Raw genomic sequence first — 21,425 nt, forward strand, 5'->3', positions numbered from 1 at the left:
CTCACGTCTCCTGAGTGGTTCTCCTTTTTTTTTCCCAGATGCTATGGCTCATGGCATTGTTAATGATCTGTAGGCATTAAAGGACAGGCATCACCAGCATCCTTTTTGAATTACAAGTAGGCAAAGCCAGCACTGGTTTGTGCCAGCAGCTGCCAGTGGCAGGGGCTGAACGGACTAGCTTAGTCTGGTAGCCTCGTCCCAAGAATCTTTCCAACCTTGGCTGCCACACTTGGGGTTGGTCAGTTAGCTATGAGAAATCCCAAAGCATCAAGAGAAGCTCTTTCAGAGTGTTTCTCCTCTCATAATTCTGATCTTCCCACTTCCTTTCACACTGAGCAACAACTGTATTAGTCCCCTAACATAGCTTTCCCCTCACTCTCTCTTTTTCTCTCTCTCTTGCCCCCCTTCCCCCACTTCTCCTTCTCCCTCCTGTCCTCCCCTCCCACACACTTAACCACAACCACTGCCTTGCTGTGGGTTACTTGCCCTAAATGTCCCTGCACCCAATCCTCCGCCAACCACCATCATACTATTTCTCTTAATCTTTGAAAATCTTAACTCCTCCATCAAACCTATTCACTTCCCAAATATTCACTGAATCCCTATTATGTGCTAGGCACCATTCAAGGCACTGGGAATACAGCATTGAACAAGACAAAGTCCCTGAGCTCACCAGGTTTAAATCTATAGTCTTTAAAACTCTTTATTGATCACATCAGGGCTCCCTGTCCTCTGAAATACCACAGATTTTGTCTTTGTGGTCACATCACCATCAACACATTCACCCAGGCTAGAAATATGTTCATGGGTGGGAGGTGAGCTCCATGTCCTCTTACTCTGCCATCTTGGTCTCTCTCCCCTTAACTAGAGACCCAGGCTAGAAATATGAAACTCATCTCTCACTTGTCACTCTCCATCTATATTCAGTCACTAACAAAGTCCTGGTTTTTTATATCCTAAGAATTCCACATGCCTATTCCGTTCTCCCCATCTCTACTCAGTGCTCTAGCTTAGGACTCTCATCATGGGTCATTTGGACTGAAGCAGTCACCTCTTACTAGTTGCTCTGCCTCTGGTTTGCCTCCCTGAAATCTGCCTTCCATGAGATCTCTCATGATTTATTTAAAACAAAAATCTAATCAGGTCCATTCTCTGCTCATAACCCTTCAAAAGCCCAAGCTACTTGATATGGTACACAAAGCCCTCCGTCTTCCATCATGTCTTACACTTCTTGCCTCATTGCTTTACATAGTTCCTATCTCATTTTTTTCCTAAGTTCTCTGTGTGTGTCTGTGTCCCTAACTCAGAGTTTTTTCATGGCTGGTTTGGACATCTTTGTAGTCTTGATGCCTAGCACAGTACCTGGCATATAGTAGCCCCTTAATAAATTTTTAACTGGACTGGGTTTCTACTGTTGTTTTGCATCTATATGTATGTCTTAAGTTTTCATGGGTGTTTCTTCTTCAACCTTACAGTGCATTTTTGGGGGTAGTCATTAGAACTATTTACAAATGTTCCTGTTCTCTTCTTCCTTCTGGGAACATTGTAGAATTGTATTTCCCACTCCCTTTAAAGTTGGATATAGCCATGTGATTTGTTCTGGCCAATAAAATATGAACAATAACAGCGTGCACCATTTCCTGGGAAAGCATTGAATTACCCAATACAAGATACTGCTACTCTCTCTTCCCCTTGCTGTAGGGGAAGCACACAGGGAAATGGAGGCTTCATCAGCTTGGGCCCTTGAGGGACAAAGGTGAGCAGAGCCTCTTGCTCACCTATACTTGAAGTGTAGCATAATCAAGAAACAAATACTACCAATCCACTGAGATATGGGGATTGACTACGGTCGCATAACCTCGTCTATCCTGACCACTCCATTCCCTCAGGACAGGAACAGTACCATTTATCTTTGTGTCTCCATGGTGCCATATTCAAAACAGACTAGAGGGACTTCCCTGGCGGTCCAGTGGTTAAGACTCCGCCTTCCAGTGCAGGGGTTGCAGGTTCGATCCCTGGTCGGGGAGCTAAGATCCCACATGCCTCGTGGCCAAAAAACCAAAACATAAAACAGAAGCAGTATTGTAACAAATTCAATGAAGACTTTAAAACTGGTCCACATCAAAAAAAAAAATCTTAAAAAAAAAGACTATAAATATTATATTTAAATAATTCACAATGTGCAATTTCAGATATTTCTCTCTCATCTGTTTCTGCTGTCTCATTACTAAAGCACACTTTCTGCTCCATTTTGGCACAATTCTGGTTTCTAAAATATAAAAATTAAAATTTCTAACCAGTTCATAGTCCAGGGTTGATCACTCACGTAACATTTTGTGGAGAATGAGATGTCTACCCTCTGATGACTGAGTGAACAATTCCTCCAGCTCAGCTCAGCTGTAGCAGTGCTCTTTGGGGAAGTAAGGGAGGCTGGAGCATGGGTATGAAGCTCTGAGTGGTAGGGCAAAGGGATTATAATAATCAGCTTACTAGGGGAAGTGAGTGTTACAGCGCAGGTCTCCCTGTATCCTCTGCCCCAGCAGATGGCACAATAACATGTAATAAAATTTTTCTGCCATTTGCCTTTATATGCCTTAAAAACCCTCCGTTTTGAGCATATGATTCTGTGAGGAAAAAAGAAAATCCTCTTTCTATGATCCTTTTTAAATGCCACTGTTAAACAATGGACTATTCAAAAAGAAAAGGGGTGCAACACAGAGCCTCTACCTGAAATTCCTAACGTGTACTAATTCTCTCTGTAATCCTTACAGTAACTTGAAAGGCATATTTTTTCTTCCTCACGTAAGTATATTATTCATCACTCCAATCTTATTTCATGGACATTGGCCCAGAGCTACCTACTATGTACATTGGTTCATAGAATTAAAAACAAAAAGCCCACAGCCTTCTTACTATTTTCTTCTACCTATTAATAGTTCAAACACAATGTCTGTTTCCTCCTCTGGCAGGCACAGCTCCAAACACACCCTTTCACAGGAGAAGGTCCAGCTAATCGCAGCCCATCTGTTTCATATTCTGGAAGTTAAAATTCAGCCTGCAGGCACTGTCTCTATGATTTATGTTTCCTAAAATCAATTAAAAATTTTTAGCTAGAGTTATCAAAACTTTGAATTTTAACTTGAAGTTTTCATTTTTATAAATGCCAAGTGCTTTATTCTGGAAGGAAATATTTCTATGTTTACTATAACTATAATGTAACTTCCTAAAGATACTTTCTAAAAGACAAACAAATCTTCAAGTTAAAAATCAGCTTAGAGAATTTTAAAAATGTTTAACAAAATCAATCTATGGAAGGAATCTAATTTTTTTCAACCTAAACAAAGTGTTTAGGGACCACAGGAAATATTTCTTCAGTGTAAAAATACATAAAACAAACCTGTGAGCTCAGGTCTATGCTATGAACGGAGTAAGATCTTCTGCCCCATATCACCCATAACTACACCCAGGAGAAGTCTTTAATTTTCTCATCGGGTGGGTTGCTGCCTTGCTGCACATTTTAAAATCTATCAACATAACACCAAGAAGAAACCACAAAGGAAAAAGAATGATACATCCCCATACACAAATATTTAAAACCCAATACTAAATTAAATACTAAATTAAAAGATTTATAAAAATTAGAATATTTACAACGTAATATCTCAACAGAGAAATCTTTTACAAATCAACTATACACACACACACACACGCACGCATGCACGCACACAAAAGAAGATAAAAAATGACGAGTAGACCTAAGGAAAAAGAAAAGAGGGATTAAGCTCTCCAAATGACATTTTTCACTCAACATATAAGGGAAGATTTTTTTTTTACATCTTTATTGGAGTATAATTGCTTTACAATGGTGTGTTAGTTTCTGCTGTATAACAAAGTGAATCAGCTATATATATACATATGTATATATATCTCCTCCCTCTTGTGTCTCCCTCCCACCCTCCCTATCCCACCCCTCTAGGTGGTCACAAAGCACTTAGCTGATCTCCCTGTGCTATGCAGCTGCTTCCCACTAGCTATCTATTTTACATTTGGTAGTATATATAAGTCCATGCCACTCTCTCACTTCATCCCAGCTTAACCTTCCCCCTCCCCGTGTCCTCAAGTCCATTCTCTATGTCTATAAGCGAAGATTTTTAAAAAATAGTAGCAGGATGAGGGAGGGTATAGAGCATACTTCTGGTGGCAGTAAATACTGATGTCAACTTTTGGGAAAGTAATTTAACTACATATATTAAATGTGGATTTCCTTAAAACCACCAGTTCTGGGCTTCCCTGGTGGTGCAGTGGTTGAGAGTCCACCTGCCGATGCAGGGGACACGGGTTCGTGCCCCGGTCCGGGAGGATCCCACATGCCGCGGAGTGGCTGGGCCCATGAGCCATGGCCGCTGAGCCTGCGCGTCCGGAGCCTGTGCTCCGCAATGGGAGAGGCCACAACAGTGAGAGGCCCACGTACCGGAAAAAAAAAAAAAAAAAGTTCTAACTCAAGGTATTTGTCCTCATCCAATCATTAGACAAGTATCTGTAAGGATTTTATTGCAGGGATTTTGATACACATACAGATAAAAATATCTGGAAGGATGCATACCAAAATACTAAGGTGTGAAGATCAACAAATAAAACCTGAAAAAAAAACAATCACCAATTTTTTTCCTTTTTATTACTCATCTGTATGTCTCAAGTGTCTGTAACAAAAACTTACTACTTTTGTAACAGTTTGTCTCATTTTTATTCTCTTTTTCAGAAAATGTACTTTAAAAGCATAGAAAAGGTGATTGGAACTTTGGGATTCCTATCCAGGGTTACCCAAAAGTCAAACTGTATTCCAATCAAGAGCAGATTAAATATGAAAAGCAAAATGGTAGGCTCCCTTACACAGCAACTCTTGCTTCATTTCTGGTTACTTCTACCTACACAGAGAATTGTTCAAGGAAGATGTTTACCATCCCATATGTAGTCGAGATAATTTGGGCCATAAAGTCACAATTTTCCATACCCGCACAATGATTTTTTTTATGAGACCAGACACCTGAACAAAATCTTTGGGAATGCAGGATATGGCAGGCAGTAGAAAGGAAATTGACACCAACTTTCCTAAGATTCCCCAAAGTAAGAAAGCATCTCTTTCCCCTATATTGACTCCAGGTTACACACTGGAAAATAGCGGCAAGTGAGGAAGGCCAAGCGTAGACACAAAAACCAGAACATGGCCATGGACTGTGAGGTAGCCAGGCTGGCAGGTGTAGGACTGAAATGGCTGCATGCCACAGCAGTAAAATGCCTGTGACATCCACACACCTACAATCAGTTTGGCGGTGTTTCCAACCCAGGCTGAGGGATTTCATTTTCCCCATATTAGGCAGTGACAAAGATTTAGATGGACCAAACATTTTATATTACTGTCAACAGCACTAACGTAGGTTCAGCTGGCAGAAGAGAGGGAAACCAAGAGTGTCTGCATTATTTACTCCAAAGAAACGAGCTGAGCACCATCTGCTGTCAGCCACCACCACCATCACCACCACCCAGTGCAGCTCTTTCTGTACCACACCCTCACCCCACTTCTGTGAGCTCCCTCAATCTCGGCCCAAGGACCTGAAATCCCAGTGTTGCCCTAAATATACGTTTAGAAAGTTACTTACAACAGAGCAGTTGGTAACACAGAAGATCTCTTAAATGCTGCAAAGTGTTGTCTACTCGTGTCCAGCTGCAAAAATTATCTACTCTTCCAACCTTCCTTCTAAGATTAAATGCAATGCTACAGTGCTTCGCCTACATAACGTGGGGGGATGGGGGTGGCCAGACCATGCAGTGTGGAAAACCAATATTCTCACACTAGTGTCTATAAACTGGTTCAAGGTCATAAAAGTAGAACAGGAAAACCTACTGAATTAGTAATAGGAAATAGGTTGCATGAGCAAAGACAAGTTTCCAAAATACCCACAAACCACACGTGGTATCTGTGTCTAGCCGATTTTTTTCATGGCCTTTCAGGAAATGAACTATCCCACTCTGAGAAACCAGAAGAACAGCATTAGTAAGTCAGTCAAGACCAAAGCCAAATCCAATAGTGATAATAGTACTACATTTGATCTCTATGGACTGTAGAGGAGAATATAAAAATGAGACCCCTCAAGAGCTTTTCATTAAAAACCAAAAGCCATTTACACAGAAGCAGTTCAAATTTTATTTATAAATTTGTTTAAAAGCATATAAAAGATTTATTTTTTTCTTTTGCTCACATTTGTGCCCTGAATTAAGAAAGCAGGGATTCAAATCTAAAGGTGCCAAAGCTTCCCCAAACCTGATCTGAGAATTAGATAAGAATTAGCTGTTTAGAGAGACAGGCATGCAGCACCCACAGCTCTCACTAACCTGAAAGCATCAAATGATTCCCTCCTTTTCTATCTTACTAACACGTCTATAATTATACTTCCAATACGAGGTGAAACCAATTAGAAAAATAATGCAGCATTTCACTGGCAGTAGAGATTAAATATGAGTTCAGTAATCAGCTCCTACAAACATGCATAAATAATGACAGGGAGAAACCAGTCATCCCCAGCTGCTCAGCTGAGTGGGTGGGCAGTTGAAGGCAAGGTAAAAACAGGCTGAACAAAACTGCAAGAAGGAAAAACATCTCGTGTGGTTTTTCAAGGTCAGTTGACAAAGGCCAGTTGTAAGCAAAATATTTCTCATATATCCTGGAAGAAAAAGAAAACAAAAATTAGTACCAGCAACAAAATTCAAAGCCTTTGTAAATCCAAAATGAAGTTCCTCCAAAAAAACACTCTACCTGACTATTTTTTTAATGATTTCAAGTCCCAGTGAAGTGATTTAATTTTCAAGTTCCATTTTGAGTCACAAAATGGTCTCTGTCAACAATGTAATGGCTTATTGAACGACAGCTCATCAGCTGTGTTCTGAGATAGGCTAACACGGGTCACAACTAATAGTGTTCACAAATATTGTCACCCGCCTCCATAGTTACAGCAAGGACAGGGCAAATATAGTATGGAGCAGAGCAATTTAAATGGAACTGTATGGAGTAGAGGTGCACTGTATTATACAGCAGGAAGGTGACTTCTAAGGGGATGTTGAGGAAAGGAGATAGACTTAAATGAGTCCCCTTCCCCCACTATGTGCAAACAGTCATGACATCTCCATCAGGCCTCCCAGACTGCTAGGCCAAGGTACACCTGGGATTCAGACTATTGGTGCTCTAACATTCTGGGAAACTAAAATTTCAGGTTGCCTCATGGGTCATGGCAAATGCTTAACTGCCTTTGAAGACACTGGATTCAGTGTTGCCACAGCATCTCAAAGGGTCTCACCTACTGGTATCAGAGAAGGGATCGTTTGAAGTGATTCTTTAAACATCCTACCCTAGATGCATCATGAAAAGTAATAAAGGACTCTAGAAGACCCAAAAAAAATTTTTAATATAAAAGCAATTTTAAATTATCAAAGAATATGGTACTATGGAGAACAGTATAGAACATCTTTAAAAAACTAAAAATAGAATTACATATGATCCAGCAATCCCACTCCTGGGCATATATCCGGAGAAAACTATAATTTGAAAAGATTCATGCACCCCAGTGTTCACTGCAGCACTATTTACAATAGCCAAGACATGGAAGCAACATAAATGTCCATCGACAGAGAAATGGATAAAGAAGATGTGGTACATATATATAATGGAATATTACTCAGCCATAAAAAAGAATGAAATAATGCCATTTGCAGCAACATGGATGGACCTAGAGATTATCATGCTAAGTGAAGTAAGTCAGACAAAGACAAATATCATATGATATCACTCATATATGGAATCTAATTTTTTAAAAATGATACAAATGAACTTACTTACAAGACAGAAGCCGACTTACAGATACCTAAAACAAATTTATGGTTACCAGAGGGAGGGAAAGGGATGAATCAGGAGCATGGGATTAACACACACTATTATATATAAGATAGATAACCAACAAGGACCTACTGTATAACACAGGGAACTCTACTCAATATTCTGTGATAATCTATATGAGAAAAGAATCTGAATAAGAATGAATACATGTATGAGTATAACTGAAACATTTTGCCATACACCTGAAACTAACACAACGTTGTAAATCAACTATACTCCAATAAAATTTTTAAAAAATAAAAATTATAAATAATCAAATAACAAATATGTATTAAGTAACCTGAGAAGAATGTGATTTAAATTAGAAAAAGCTTTAAAAATAAAGATCGGTCTAATTTTTCTACCCAAAATATGCTGATCAAAGGCCTACTACTTAAGTGTCCATATGATGTTTCAAGAAACAAGTTTTTCTTTAGCTTTCATCATAGTTTTATCATATTTTCTGCCTTCCTCCATTCTTTCTCTGTCTTTGGCTTTTTACTGATTCCAGCATATCCTCCAAGCCCCATCTGTGAGCTCTCCTCTCTGATTCCTTGTAGGAGCTTAATTGTCATCTACCAACTTCTAAACAAATGCCACATTCTAAATATATTCTGTATACTAACCTCTTGTCCACTTGTTATTTATAAAACATATCCACACTAAAAGTTTAGTTTATAACTTTTCTTATTTTTGTATGGTGTCCTTTGATGAACAGATGTTTTATTTTAATGTATATTTATCATTTCTTTTTAGTTTATACCTTGGGTCTTATGAAATCCTCCCTAGCTCAATTTTATAAATAGTCTATTTTCTTCTAGAATTTAAAAAGTCTTCCTTTCTATTTATAAGCTTTACTCTACCTGGAATTGATTTTTTTAATGATTTCATGTGGGTACTCAATTGTCCCAACAGCATTTGTTGAAGAGAGTCCATTTTCCCCTTATGATGGGCTCTACCTTTTGTCATACAACAAAATTCTAGAAATAGTTGGGTCTGCATGTGCCAATTCTATACCATATTAAATATTTTATTAAGTCCCATATGTACTTCTATATTTTTAGGAGTGAATTGGCTATCCTTGGTTCTTTGCTCTGATTAGAATTTAACTAAATCAACGGATTATTTGAGAGCTCATTCATATCCATTAACAAGGTAAAACACCATTTATTTATTCCTTAATGTCTTTCTATAAAATTGTAGATGTATTTTAAAGGTAATATACATCTTTGGTTTTACCTTTTTATTAGGTTTTTTTGTTGATTCTCTACGCGTAGAGACAAACTTAGTTCTTATATATTGATCCTCTATCTACCAACATGGCTAGGCCCTTGTTTATTCTAATAATTTTAATATAAATTCTTTTGGATTTTCTCAGTAGATAATTGTATCATCTGTGATTTATAAATGTTTTCCTTTTCAATGCTTATATCTGATTCAAAAGAAAAGCTTTTGATGTGTTTTTATTATAGAACTTTGATCCCTGTATTAGCTAAAGAAATTTCTTTTCTATTCCTAGTTTGCTAGAAGTTTTTAGTGCAAATGAGTATTGAAACTTATCAAGTGCTTTCTCTGTATCTATTGAGATGATCATATGGTGTTTCTCCTATAATTTATGAGGTAAATTATCTTGGAGATTTTTGGGGTTTTTTTTGTTTATTTGTGATAAGCCAAGTTTGTATTTCTGGGATGAATATAATTTGATAAGGATATACTATGCTTTTTTTAAGAAATTCATTATTGAATCTTAAAATTTTGTTGTAATTTTTTTAATCTATGTTTATGAGTGAGACTGGCTATAACTTATTTTCTATATAGTCTTTGATTTTGATTCATAGTTACATTCACCTGCTTAATCCTTTGGAAGAATACTCCCTCCTTTTCATTTATCTGGAAAACATTCTAGACATTTGGAATAATCTGTTTCTTGAACATTTAGTAAAACTTTTCTGTAATATGTGTAGGCCTGGTTTTTATTTTATGGGAAGACAGTAACTAATCTAGATATGGTTTAAATCATTTTGAATTCCCACCGCCAAAGTGTGAAAGAGACTGTTTCCCCCATCTTGCCAACAGAGTATGTTGTCAGTCTCTTGTGCTTTGCCAAATAATAGATGAAAAATGATATTTTGGTTTAATTCTTAATTTGTATTCTTTTTGTTATAAATTCATTGGGTGCTTTAATTTCAAAGATTGTATTTTTTTATTCCTAGAAGTTCTGTTTTGCTCTCTTTGAAATCTTCCTGGTTGTCTGTATCTCTTGTTTTTGCTCATCATTTCAAATCCAATATTTATTCCATCAAATGTTTTATACATAGTTATTTTAAATTCAGTATCTAATCATTTTATTATTACACATCATTTGGTTCCAAATCTCTGTCATTTTGGTGACCTCAGCCACAACCACATGTTTCCCTGTGCTTGTGGTAAGTTCCAGTCACTGTGTTATGCTTGGGATATATCAGTGAACAAAACAGTCAAAGGGCCCTGCTCTGATGGAAGATGGAACATAAATTACCACAGGGAGAGAATAAGAGTAATTAGTCAACAAAACATCTAAGAAAATGATGTTAGAAAATTAGGTTAGAAGTTGCAGAGTGCTACTGAATAAAGAAATGGAGACTGCAAAGAGAATGACAAGAGCCTGGGGTAAGGGCACAGGTGGCAGCATTAAACGAATGGCCAAGGAATGCTTGGAACTCAAGAAAATACTTGAAAGAGAACAAATCATTTGGACACTTTGGAGAAGAGTACAGAGGGAGCAGCCAGTTCCTAAGTTTTCAAAGAACAGCCAGAAAGCTGGCATGGCTGGGAGGAATGAGGAAGAAGGGCAGTAGGAGGAGAGTGCCAGAGGAGTAGAGTGGGGTCTAGATCATGGAGCCCCTGTAAGGGTTAGTAAATAGAAATCCTTTGGCTTTTACTCTAAGGACTTTGGCTTTTACTCCAAACATTTGGAGAGTTATCAGAGCCATTGGAGGGCTTTGAGCAGAGGAGTGACAGGGTCTGACTTATTTTTCAGTTTCATATTGAGAACAGACTCTAGGTGGGTAAGTGTGGAAGCAAGGAAACCATCGAGGAGACTATTTCAAGAATTGAGATGAGCAGTGATAGAGGTTGGGATCTATTTTGAAGGAAGAGTCAAGAAGACTTGATGATGGGTCAGCTGTGAGGATGTGAGAGGTGGGTTGTACTGTTACTCAAACAGGAAAAAGTGCAGATAGAGCATTGGGGTAAAGAGGATCAAAGGTGAAGTTTTAGACATATTAAGGTTGAAATGTCTATTAGACATGCAAGTAGGGATGTTGGGTAGACAAATGGATCTGCAAGTCTGGAGGAAGAGGTCTAGGCTGGAAATTGAAATTTGGGAGTACAGAGCATATTGGTATTTAATTTCATGAGAATGAATGAGGCCATGAAGGTATTAAATGAATGTAAAGAAGATGGTCCAAGGTGGATCCCTGAGGCACTCCAGTGTTAAGAGGACAGAAAGATACAGGGGATTCAGCAAAGGAGAACAGAAAGGAGTGGCCACTGAAATAGGTGGAAACCCAGGAGAGTACAGTGTCCCAGAAGCCAAGTAAAAAAGAGGTTCAAAGAGGAGGCAGTGATTCACCATGACAAATGATGCTGATCGGTCAAAAGATGAAAATTGAGAAATAACCATTTGATTTTGTAATGTAGACAATGTCAGGAACCATGAGAAGAACACTGTGGTTAGACAGATATGGTCTAAATTCCGATTAGACTGGGTTTAAGAGAAAAGGGAGGAAAGAAATTGGAGACAGGATAGATACCTCAAAGTTTTTCTCTAAAGGGGAACAAAGAAACAGGACAGTAGCAAGAGGGAAAGGGGCTTCAATATATAATGTATATTTATTTAAGTTTTCTGCTGATGGGAATTTTCTAGTCAAGATGACAGCTGACAGTTCAGGAGAGAGAGAAGAACATTGTTAGAACAAAGTTCCCCAGTAGGTGGAGGAGATAGAATCTGGTCCATAAGGAAAAGCAGACATAGAGGAAGAGATGTGTGTATGTAAGTGAGGTGGAGATGGGAGACTGAGCAAGTTCTTACCTTTGTGTCACTGCTTCTTTCACGCAAGGGAGAAGCCAGTATACACTTTGGACTTGGATATGCCTATCTTACTAAGGAATCTTCAATCATCCTCACTCACATCACATCGTGAGAAAGCAACGTTCCTCTCTTCTTATCTGTGAGGAACCTAAGTGGAGATTCACAGCTCACTTACCTAAGACCTACCAATAGTCAGTGGTGAGCCAGACTCCCATATCCTCATTCTCCTAACAGCAGCCCATGCAGTCTTCATTTACTCTCTCCCATCATCTTCCCTTCAATCCCAGGTATTTTTCTATGTATATGTACCTTCTAAATTGGTGGTGGTGGTGGTGGAGGAATTATTAAGTAGAGGAGAAAATGTACAGCAAGTTTCCAAGTCCTGTCCAAAATCTGAGTTTCAATCACATTTCACAACTTATAAATTCTATAAACTTGGATAGTCTTAAATTCACAATGCCCTGTTTTCCACATGACTCTTACTCGTGTATTCTTATAAGTCAGTAATATGTCAATTTCACACAAGATGCAAAGATACTGTGTTTTGATTCTTTCTTCTCTCTTGTACATTGTCCCTATTCTGAATGCCATAGTGATACACATGAGCATACCTTATAAATAGACACATCCACTGTGCATTCTCTACAAATTTGTCTACACTTAATTATCTTCAATATATAGATACATTTTTGAAATCTATCCATAAATTTTAACCACTAGATGCATTCCAAGGAAACATGCATATAAGATTTCTAACAGATTGTCTTCTCAAAAATGATCTTTTGTCCATCAAGTATTTGTTAAGGGGTGATCTCCTCTAGACTTTCCAGGTCAGCAAGCATTTGATTACTTTGTTGTATTTTACCAGTTTAAAGGTTTCTATCCATTCTGGTTTTTTTGAGTAGGTACATATACGCTTGGGCTTCAATTAAATTGTAAAACCCACTGTAGTTAGTTTTGATTCTGTACACATTGCAAACCCCACAATCCCATACATTCCAAAGCTTTGGTGCCGTTTCAATAATATATTGTGCACACAAAACACATTACACACATATTACAACACAGTTGCAAGGTTTTCTTCACAGAAATCTGTAAGAACATTTCATTTTCAAAAAGTGCATTTTGCTGTAGGGGTTTTTAAAAATCATTTTGTAGTGAAAAATTAAATGCTGGTTTCTTTGACGTGCTAGTTTCACTGAAAGAATATATTACAAGAGAATGCTTACTATTTTTATAACCATATTTCACTGAAAATCTTCCTGAAAAAAAATGTTCATTTGTTTTTGTTTTAGGTCTGGGCAAAGGGTGATTTTTTAAAAAGCCTTGCAGTCCAGGCAATCACACAGCAAACAAAGGGCAGGTGTCATTTTTTATTGTGATTGGCATTGACTGGAGCTGAAATCAGGACCTTCTCCATCTCTCAGAAGCTTTTGTGGAATTTACAGTAATCACCCTGGCTGACTGCCCATCACACAGCTGAATAGCACGCCAAAAAAAAATAGTATCTGGGGAGAAGGCCACAACATATTTTTAAAACTCTCATTGTTTTTATTCAACTTTGAAAGATTTTTTTTAGAAAAAATAAAAATAAAACTCACCCAGCTGTTACCACTATTCATATTCCAATAGCCTCCAAAGTGCTGGAGGCCACCTGGTTGACTTTCACCTTGGAGTCGGTCCAGAAAAGCATTATTTACCCTTTAAAACAATGAAAAATGTGTGTAAGTGGAAAGCTTGCTGCAGGGCTGAGAGATTTCTGAGAACCTAATGTGCTGTCTGAACTGACTGTGGGGACTGCTGCCCCCATTCAGCTCAGAAGAAATCTACAGACACTTCTTTTCACATTAACCATATGACACGCTGTGAACAGTCCTTTGGTGGAGCCGGTACCAGTCTTGGCTCAGACCAAAAGGGGCATAAATTCTTAACTTCAGAGTTTCACTTACCCACCTCTACCAGTTCCACAAGAGCCTTGGTCACCCAAGCAACCACACCCCTCAGGGCCATGCCAGGAGTGAACCCCAGAAGCTGAGGAAAGATGGAAGCTTCAGCAAGAGCTAAAACATAAAGAGAAACCAAACATAGCTCTGTGGTGTTGTTTTTACAAGACAGATGTCCCTCCCATATATCCTGTACCCCATTGCCAGTCTTGCTAAGGTAAATCCCATTAGTGAAAAGTAGAAGGAAAATAGGAAGAGAGTGTGGGAAAAGGGAAATATCAGAAGAAGGGAGCCCAAGCTTTCAAAAGAAGGGAGGGGTACATCTTTCCCTGATGTTCGGTCATACTTGCAGCAACCAATTTCAGAAATTAAGTTTAACATATAGGAGGTAAAACGATAAAGAAAGGCAGGAAGTGATTATCATAAGGGTCAGGATAAGGTTACCTATAGGATGATGGTTGCATTCTATTCCTGGAGCTGGTTACCTGGATGTCCATTTTATAATTAATCATCCTAAATATTCATTTCATGGACTTTCTGTGTGTTACATCTTACACTTTTTGAAGTTGAAAAAGAAAAAGGCCACACCATGCTCCGAGTTGCCCATGTATGGCTGAGTAGAGTCAGGGACATGGTGGCTGGAGAAATAGCATTGTAACAGGTACCCTATGATGTGAATGGGTTATTGAGGAACAGTGTCATGAAGACCATAGGCTTCTCAGCAGAAACAGAGTGCCTGGAACACAGCAACCACTCAATCCATGCTTGTGGAAGGGAGGCTAGGCAGGACCCAGTCAAGTTAGCCTCCTTTTTAGTCATGAAGTTTAGCGAATGTGGTCATGGTGGGTGGCTGTAAGTCTGCGACTGTGGGAGATTTGGGAACTTTGAGGATAATGACTGCTGAGTGGCAAAGTCAGAGCCTGGGGGTTTGCCTAGCAGTCTTGCTCGGTGTGCCAGCTAAAATGCCAACTGCACGTTGACCCAGGTTAGTCTCTGGCTTATGGGGTTGCTGTTTTCTCCTCAACTCCAAGCCGCGTCTGGCAGTGGTCACATCTTAGTTATCAGAAGGCTTTTTTTAATCTCTCACCATAAAATCTACCCAGGTGCCATATTCTGGTCAGCCTGGTTCACTGCAGAACTGAATGTTTAAGTCACCTTTTCTAGACCTCTCAGCATGCAGGTCGAAGTAAGATACTTGAGCTGGAGACTTGAATATTAAGGAAGACGGAACTGACCTTGATCCCCCTAAAACTACACAACAAATGGTATGCTGGATGGTCCATACGCCTGGGGTTGTTTTTATCCAGTCTTTTTGTCAGTAACAAAGATGGGCTTTCCCTCAATATCCCCCATCCCACCCCACATCCAATCCACTAGAATTCTTGTTGGCTTCACCCACTAGACACATCCTAAATCACCCATTTCTTTTGATGACCACCATTCTAGTACAAATCCCTGTCGTCTCTCATCTTGCTTCTGCCTCCACTCCTGCCCTCCGCAATCTGTTCTCCATACAACCACCCTACTAAATTATAAAAGGGATCATGCCTTCCGGAATTTTGTTTAAAACCCTCCCATGACTCCTATTAGTCTTAGAATAAAATCATTGGCTTACAGAATCTTCTATTTCCTGCCTACCTTTCTTACCTCATGTTGTATTATTCTCTTCCTCACCATCTATAATCAAATCATTTGGGACTCAGAAAGACCAAGCTCATTCCTGACTTAGGGCCTTTGCTTTTGTTCCTATGCTTGATAAGAGGGGGCATTCCGTTGTATGATTTGTGCCCCCCCATCTCTATGTGACCAGCTCTTGTTTTTGGATGTCACCTCTTCATTGAGGAACTATCGTCTCCAATCTCTCTCTTAACATCACTCTGTGACGTGGTCCTCCTGGTGTGTATCACTGTCTGAAATAATCTCGACGTTAAATTGTTGACTTCTGTTTCTTTCCTCCAGATTGTAAATTCCATGCAGTCAGGGACCTTCTCTGCCTTGTTGACGCCTATTCCCAGTGCCTAGAACAAAGGCTTCACAGAGTGTGCCCTAATATGTAAGAGGTGAATGAATGAATTGTCCAGGTGCATGGTCCCCACCTCGGCCTGCTTCTGTGACTGCAGCTGCATTGTGAAATTTCCCATGGTAGTGAATGTAGTTCACTGTCCACTGCACTCAGTTCACTCAAACACTTTGAAGATGGATAACTTGTGATGCACACAAGGTGATGTGATTCACTTTTAAGCATGTTACTAAGAGGACAGCAGAGTGGGTCAACTAGAGATCATGGGTGGTAAACAGATTACCTTTTTCAATTTCTATCAAGAATTTGTAATAGGGAAGAATCTTTTGTATTCTACTACAAGTTAATCACTAAAGGGATGTTGCCAATAAGCTTAAATTATACAGAATGGCCCATTTTTGAGAACCCTTCCTCTCAGATAATGAGGTAAAATACCTGTTTAGCTCACAGAAAGCATCCTGACCAGGCCCACCTGTGAATGACTGCAGGGAGGAAGAAATTAACACATCCCCTCTGGAGGCTGATGGGAACCAGGAAATGTTTGATTTTACTCCCTCCCTTTTTAGTATAAAAGAAGCCTGAATTCTAACTCAGGTAAGATGGTTCTCTGGGACACGAGTCCACCATCTTCTCAGTTTGCCGGTTTCCGAATAAAGTCGCTACTCCTTGCCCCAGCACCTCGTCTCTGATTTATTGGCCTGTCATGGGACGAGAAGTACGAGCCTGGACTCAGTAACAAATTCAAATAGGGGAAAAAAGTACCAGTTTATATTTTTGTTTACTAGTGTTAGAAAATACATACATTTCATTGCTGTCAAGCTAGTGCTCTGAATTTTCTTCTAAGGATAAAAACTATTGTTCAAGGATGGTCCAAGTTTCAATAAATCAGTTCAGTTCATTCCAATTTCCAGCTTGTGGCCCAGATCCTTTCAAGTCCTTGACCACAGTGTTCTGTCTTTTCCCACTGGAGCTTCAACTTTCTTCTCTTACTCAAAAGTTACACAGGTTCAGGTGCAATCAGGTTCAATCATTATGGGATTCATTGTAAACCTTATTAGGAATCTACAAGCTTTCTATTATAAAACTCAGGGCTGCACTTTCTGCTATGTGAACTTCCAAACAGTAGGAAACACATTGTCTTTTTGTCGCCAATAAAATTATGTCCCTGGAGAAAACCTAACTTTTGTCCCATATGCTCAAACTACATAGTCTGTATTGTTGCCCCCAGCAGGAATGGACACAGCTATTTTATTCATTAAGAGACAACTGAACGAGTATTTTCATATAACATAGAAAAGCTCACTATAAACTCCAAAGGACAATACAAACATAAGCTTTTATCAAAAGCTGATAGAGAGCATAAAATATGTTTAAAGACTTGATCAGTTGTTTCAAAACTGACTACTGAGTTTATTATCCAGAGAGATTTCCTATTGGATTAAATTTGGATCTACATTTAACTAGAATCAATAGAAAGAATAGGAGATGTAGGAAATAAATAGTGCCACCAATATTTAGGTATTCAGCAATAAGAAAATAAAGAATAAGGGTCAAGGTTTCTGTAACAAAAAAGTAATCTTTTCCACCTCTAATCAAATAACGCATTGTTATTGGGTGCCCATTGAAGATTAATTTCTTAGCAATGGGACCTATTAATGTGACATACCACTATCTTTAAAATGCTTAAAGCTTTATAATCCAATTCTCAGAAATTCAGAGAAGTAACTGGCTACTACTAACCAGTGTTATAGAAATACAATATCAGGTTTTTTAATAGGAAGACTTTTAAAGAGAAAGAAAAGTAAAAGACTAATTCATGACCTACTTTATTATAAAATAGGTAGCAGTAACAGTTCCCCTTTACCCAACAAAATAGTCTAACCAGTGTATCAGAGTTTTTATGTTTCCTTATAACCAGAGAAGAACACATAAATTCACATTTGATATTTTAAAACTGTTCTGACTGGGCTATGGAAGCAGAAAAATCCAGTCAAAATAACATGAGTACACACCCACAGTCGGCAGCTGCAGCAGAACTGGGAGCTTCCATTAACACTTTTTAAAGTCTCATTTACAAAATGAAACCACCACAATTTAAAAATACACCTTAGTGATAGTGGGAAGGTTAAGCACATAAGTGAAGCCAGTCAGTTTCAAAAGAATTTGCTCCTTTAAGTCATGAAAGCCTTTACATTAAATTCTCCTCCTGAGACAATCACACTGCAGTAAACTCAAATAACCCAGCTGCTCCCTAGGAAAATCTAGAATAATGATATCTATGGTAGTTACGAGCACTGGTCCAACATCAACATGATATTCTGGGTACTCTTACTGCCTGACATTAGAAATAAGAGACTATTTCCACTATTAAAAATTACTTACTAGTTCTATTTTAAGATTTTTTCCCTAATATGTTAGGCAACATAAAACAATTTTAATGGTAGTTCTTGTCTGAGCTTTTATATTCAAGTATGAGTATCTTACCATCAATACTAGTTCAATCATTCTAAAGTAGTCTACAAATGGTAAAGCATCATATCAAAGGATTAATATGCTTTGTTCCATGGGGGGAAAATTAAGTATGACCTAAATAAACATATAGCTTGAGAGCTGATTTCACTTTCTAGTGTCAGTTTATGCCGCCAGTTCAGAAGAATTGGATATTGTACATGTATGTGTGTGTGTGCATGCATAGCAGCTGGCATCCTCACAAATACCACACCCCAATAATATAAAGATTCAAAGGTAATATAGATTCCAAAACTGTATTCAATATTACTTAAGTGTTTCCCCAAAACATTGAAAAAACTTTATAGGTAGTGTTTTAACCAAGGATGCTCATTTTATTGCCATTTATACCTCCTGTGTTCAGCCTGGTGGATTTTGGCTCTTTCTTCCTCCTCTTGCTCTCGTTTAAATTCCAGTAATTCACTCTAGGAACAATGAAATTTTAAAATATGGTTTTCAATTAACATGGTTGTACAGAAGACACCCAAATCAATTAAGTATTTGACCTTAGCTGGTACAATATTTCATTTTTGAAACTTTTACCTGAGTACCATTTCCATGTGAAATTATTTTCTTACATAACCAGGTAGCAAAAATAATTGTGCCTTAGTCAAATAATAACTCTGTGAGTGTAAAATTGTGAGATTAAAAAGCCAATGTGCATGTTCAAGATATTAGACCATTCGGTACAACGTAACACAGAGGAAAACACAATGTGAGCCAAGCTCACCTGTGTCTTACAAAGAAAAAACAAATTAGTTCCTTAACTAATGTTACACAATGCTATTTCTTGGTAATTTCTCTAAAAAAAGCTTCTTTTTCTCCAACAAATTCATGGCTACTTACAAATATATATTGGACTTGATTCTGTAGAGCAATTCCAAAAACACTTTCCTTTCTGGAGAATAATACTCACCTATCATTGACTGGTTACTTCATATACTAGCAGAACTTTGGACTCCCTGGAGAGGATACTTTGCTTCAAATAGGAGATCATGTTACTAAAACTAAATCTCTAGTTTCTGACATTCTGATTATATTCTTGGAAGAGGCAACAACTTCCACACTCAGTTACTGTGTTTACAGTATTAAACCAAAGAACTAGGTGCCAGAGAATCTCAATACTCAACTGCATACATCTTGAGGCAGACCAAGTTATAACCTCATGTCAAAGACAGAAAAAGGCAGAGGGAAGTTATCAGGCCCACGTCATAAGTTAGTGCCTAAGTCAAAGAGGTTTTCTGAGAGAGAAAATATTGTCACCTCTTGATAAACACATACGAACACATGTATTTTTTTAACCCCCAAACTTCCATGATGTAAAGTATAAAATAAATTCAAAGTTCAGATTGACATTTTATTCTTTTAACTATATTCAAAGGCCTTCCAACATTCTATAGTCTCCAGAATAAAAAGACTGGTTTCTTATACTGTGATAATCCAAATATGCTACTCATTAATCCCTAAAGCACATTATTTAATTCTAATTTCTTCCTAGCACCAATGACAAGGGTAAAATTGGAGACTTTTCTAAATAACTGAATAATATTCATTCAGCCACTTCACAAGTACTTATTAAATACCTCGATGCCAAGCCTTGTGCTAGAGACTCATTCTCTACAATGGCATAAAGTCTTTCATTTTAATTTTTGTCGCTATATGAACATAGTTTAAAAGTCTACCAAGCAACAGTACTACTTATACTAGGCTTATATTAAAATAAAAGACGCTCCAGTCCTCTCCCTCACCCACACAATCATGTTCAATTTTTGTGTGTGGTTTCTTCTGTCATTTATCTCCTTCAAAGCATGAATATTCTATTTCTTAATTTTAAAAAAAATAGTATTTTTTTGGCTTCCTACCATGGAGAAGATTTATATCTCTATTACTACCTCCATCCCAATTCCAACTTCCCTTCCTGGTATACCACCATCCTCATCCCTCATCCTTACAACTTTTTTTTTTTAAACTTTCAGTGAGGTGGGGGAAGGGTCCTAGGGGTCTTACCATTCCTGAGTTAGATTTCCAAGTCATCCTTCTTTCAACCCTAGCCCTCAGAAATACCAGCTGCCTCCAATTCCACACTTGTATCGGGACTGCTTCAACTTCAGTGTTACCACTTCTTGAAAATGAGTTCTGCCTTTTCCTGCTCTACTTTCCAGCTTGAAATTGTGCTGATATCCTGGTTTGTTTTTTTTGCTCCAGCCTCCTGGCCTGTTCTTTTGTTCTACATACTGGCTTATTGTGCCTTTTTAAAAAACATTTCGTGGGCTTCCCTGGTGGTGCAGTGGTTGAGAGTCCGCCTGCCGATGCAGGGGACACGGGTTCGTGCCTGGGTCCGGGAAGATCCCACATGCCGCGGAGCGGCTGGGCCCATGAGCCATGGCCGCTGAGCCTGCGCGTCCGGAGCCTGTGCTCCGCAACGGGAGAGGCCACAACAGTGAGAGGCCCGCGTACCGCAAAAAAAAAAAAAAAAAAGAAATGAGGGAGAACCAGCTTCCCCAAATATTAAAACATATCATGAAACTACAGTAATTAAAACAATCTGATTGAGTCCAGGTAAAGACTTACTACATGGAAACACAGTTTACCATAAGTTGTTGTGCTAAACCCTTGCAGGAGAGAGAGTTCAATGAATGATGATGGACTAGCCAACTACTGTGAGAAAATTAGGACAAGATCCTTTATTTTTATATCAAAATAAATTTTATAGAGCCCTAGGATTTGAATCTAAAAGATGGAACCACAGAAGTTTCCAAAGGAGGCATGGGTAAGTTTATTTATAAACTTGGAATGAGGAAGGTCCAGAAATCATAAAGGAAAAGGATTAATAAATTTGGCTGTATGAAAATTCAAAGCTTCAATTGGGGAAAAAAAAACTTAAAAAAATGTTTATGACATACATAGGCTAATTCAATTATTCTTTTATTCAGTCATTCAACAATATCTGAGTGCTTA

At 38.3% G+C, this 21,425-nt stretch overlaps 1 protein-coding gene across 3 annotated transcripts in view; it reads right to left on the reverse strand.

Moving 5' to 3' along the window:
- Positions 1–6,178: 6,178 nt before the first annotated feature.
- EPSTI1 (epithelial stromal interaction 1) overlaps positions 6,179–21,425 on the reverse strand; it is a 98,459-nt gene continuing 83,212 nt past the window's right edge. For 2 of the 3 annotated variants that reach the window (XM_004274562.4, XM_012534758.3), the window contains 3 exons: positions 18,819–18,892; positions 13,598–13,697; positions 6,179–6,719 (listed from right to left, as the gene is read on the reverse strand). In XM_004274562.4, the coding sequence (XP_004274610.2) occupies positions 6,711–6,719; positions 13,598–13,697; positions 18,819–18,892 (183 nt within the window). In that variant the 3' untranslated portion in view covers positions 6,179–6,710. Of the gene's footprint in view, positions 6,720–13,140; positions 13,698–18,818; positions 18,893–21,425 lie in introns of those variants that run through there. The other variant, XM_033436735.2, reaches the window with a different exon arrangement.

The sequence above is a fragment of the Orcinus orca genome, chromosome 18, assembly GCF_937001465.1.
Source record: "Orcinus orca chromosome 18, mOrcOrc1.1, whole genome shotgun sequence".
Lineage (NCBI taxonomy): Eukaryota > Metazoa > Chordata > Mammalia > Artiodactyla > Delphinidae > Orcinus > Orcinus orca.